The 2,480-nt window shown below is 50.8% G+C and overlaps 1 protein-coding gene across 1 annotated transcript; it reads left to right on the plus strand.

Annotated features, from left to right (window-relative positions):
* The first annotated feature begins 267 nt into the window (after positions 1–267).
* sox17 (SRY-box transcription factor 17) lies at positions 268–2,207 on the plus strand. The gene is made up of 2 exons (XM_069667330.1): positions 268–742; positions 1,092–2,207. The coding sequence occupies exons 1-2, from the start codon at positions 442–444 to the stop codon at positions 1,940–1,942; spliced, it is 1,152 nt and encodes a 383-aa protein (XP_069523431.1). The 5' UTR covers positions 268–441; the 3' UTR covers positions 1,943–2,207.
* Positions 2,208–2,480: the final 273 nt, after the last annotated feature.

Below are 2,480 nucleotides of genomic sequence, written 5' to 3' on the forward strand. Positions count from 1 at the left end.
CAGCATTTATTGAACGGCTTTAATTTTGCTACAAGAATTAAATCAGCTCTAAGTTGTGCACATGAGTTTATATTTTTGTCTTTGTATGTGAACTCTCACTGCGTCTGTCCTCAGAGGGTCTCGGCTCCTCACACAAGGCTCGGAGGCGGGGAAAACTTTTTTACACCTTTGTAGTAGTGGGCACTTCCCCCACATGGTGATTGGCTGCCTGTGAGTTTATAGCTCACGAGCTTTCACATCCACAGCTGAGTAGTCGGTACTGTTCAGTCCACGCGCCTCCTGGATACAGGCAATGGATGTGACTTCTTGCTCTCAATTTCAGATTAAAAGCCAGAAACCCCGTTGAGTTTCTTCTTCGTCTATCTGCAGGCTGTTCTCGGTAGTGTGCTGACTGCTGACGCATCTGCGAGCTGTCTCTCCAAACCTCCCAGCTGGACAGAGATGAGTAGTCCCGATGCGGGTTACGCCAGCGACGATCAGACCCAGGCAAGGTGTGCGATGTCAGTCATGATGCCTGGAATGGGACACTGCCAGTGGGCCGACCCCCTCAGTCCTCTCGGGGAGACCAAAGTGAAAAACGAGCCGTGCGCCTCCTCCAGCTCCGGCGCCCAGAACCGCGGGAAGAGCGAGCCGCGGATCCGCCGACCCATGAACGCGTTTATGGTGTGGGCGAAGGATGAGCGCAAGAGGCTGGCGCAGCAGAACCCGGACCTGCACAACGCGGAGCTCAGCAAAATGCTGGGTAAGTCATTACAAACTTAAAGCTCATACTGCATCCATATTTAAAGGGTTTCTAATCGAGATATTGCCTCATTATTATTTTTCTTATTGTTCCTTTATTTTAGGTGCTTGTTATTTTATTTGCATGCTTTTATTTTGTTAAAAAACATAATTCTCAATCAGTTTTTAGGCAGAAGGTGTTGTTACTATGTTATAAAAAGTTCCTGTGTCCCCGCGTAGCTGTACATGTAACCTCAAAAAACCTGTCCCGTCCCCCTAAAATGGCAACAAGCTATTTTAGTGCACATGTCCAGGCTGCGTTCAGGATCTGCTGACGTATCATTGATGTTCATTCTCCTCTTGACCTGCAGGGAAATCATGGAAAGCCCTTCCTGTCACAGAGAAGCAGCCCTTTGTGGAGGAGGCCGAGCGGCTGCGGGTTCAGCACATGCAGGATCACCCCAACTACAAGTACCGGCCCCGGCGGAGGAAGCAGGTGAAGAGGATTAAGCGGCTGGACTCTGGTTTTCTGGTCCACGGCGTGTCCGACCACCAGGCCCCGGCCATGGAGAACCTGGGCCTGGGCTACCACGAGCACGGCTTCCAGCTTCCTCCGCAGCCGCTCGGCCACTACAGAGACGCTCAGGCTCTCGGGGGGCCCTCGTATGAGAGCTACAGCCTCCCCACGCCTGACACCTCCCCTCTGGATGCGGTGGAGTCGGACTCCATGTTCTTCCCTCCGCACTCGCAGGAGGACTGCCACATGATGCCCGCGTACGCCTACCACTCCCAGGCTGCAGAGTACCAGCCCCAGGACCCCATCTCCAACCACAACTCCATCCTGCACAGACACCCCACCTCCGCCGCTGAGCCCCCTTCCTACATGGGACACCCCAACCCTCTGGCCATGTACTACACCCAGCACTGCAGCCCCGGGCACCCTAAGAGGCATCCCGGCGGGGCAGGACAGCTCTCCCCTCCTCCTGACTCCCACCAACACCCTGCAGACAGCGTGGAGCACATGCACCACTCCGAGCTGCTGGCCGAGGTGGACCGCAGCGAGTTCGAGCAGTACTTGAGCTCCTCCTCGGTGCGTGCGGACATGACGGGGCTGCCGTACGGGCCCCACGAGGCCAGCATGCAGGGACCCGAGAGCCTCATATCATCGGTGCTGTCAGACGCCAGCACAGCTGTGTATTACTGCAGCTACAACAACTCCTAACCTCCTGTTCGGCCTGCTGCAAGGGCACAGGATCTGACCTCAAATGTCTGTAGCTAAATATGAGCAAAGTTTATTTTTGTAATATTTTCACTGTTAGAACAGAAGGCATGAGATTTAAAAATGAAGACTGTTGTACTGTATGTGTCTCGGACAAGCCATAGAATATTTGAACACTGGTTTTTCCTTCCTCTCTTGCAGGGAAATGACTTCATTTTGTGATAATAAATATTGTAACGTCACTATTTTAAAGTTTGTACATACTGAAGGTGTTTTTTTATATACTTTTTGCACTTTTGAGAAATAAATTGTTGCAAATACTCCTCTTGTCTTCTATTTATTACTTTAAATTCTTGTTACGCTCCACAATCTTATTTAAGGGTACTTTTACTCTCTTACGCTCTATCCCCTTCCTGATTGGTCAGTGAGTTTATAATTTAAATAAAGGGAAATACTTTAAGAACAAATTCACCTTTCACATGTTTTCCATGCAGCGTAACATCACACCATGCCATCTATCTCCGTTCCCACTTCCACTTGC

Source organism: Semicossyphus pulcher, unplaced genomic scaffold (assembly GCF_022749685.1).
Source record: "Semicossyphus pulcher isolate SPU_LCO1_2020_fin unplaced genomic scaffold, fSemPul1.0.p SCAF_18, whole genome shotgun sequence".
Lineage (NCBI taxonomy): Eukaryota > Metazoa > Chordata > Actinopteri > Labriformes > Labridae > Semicossyphus > Semicossyphus pulcher.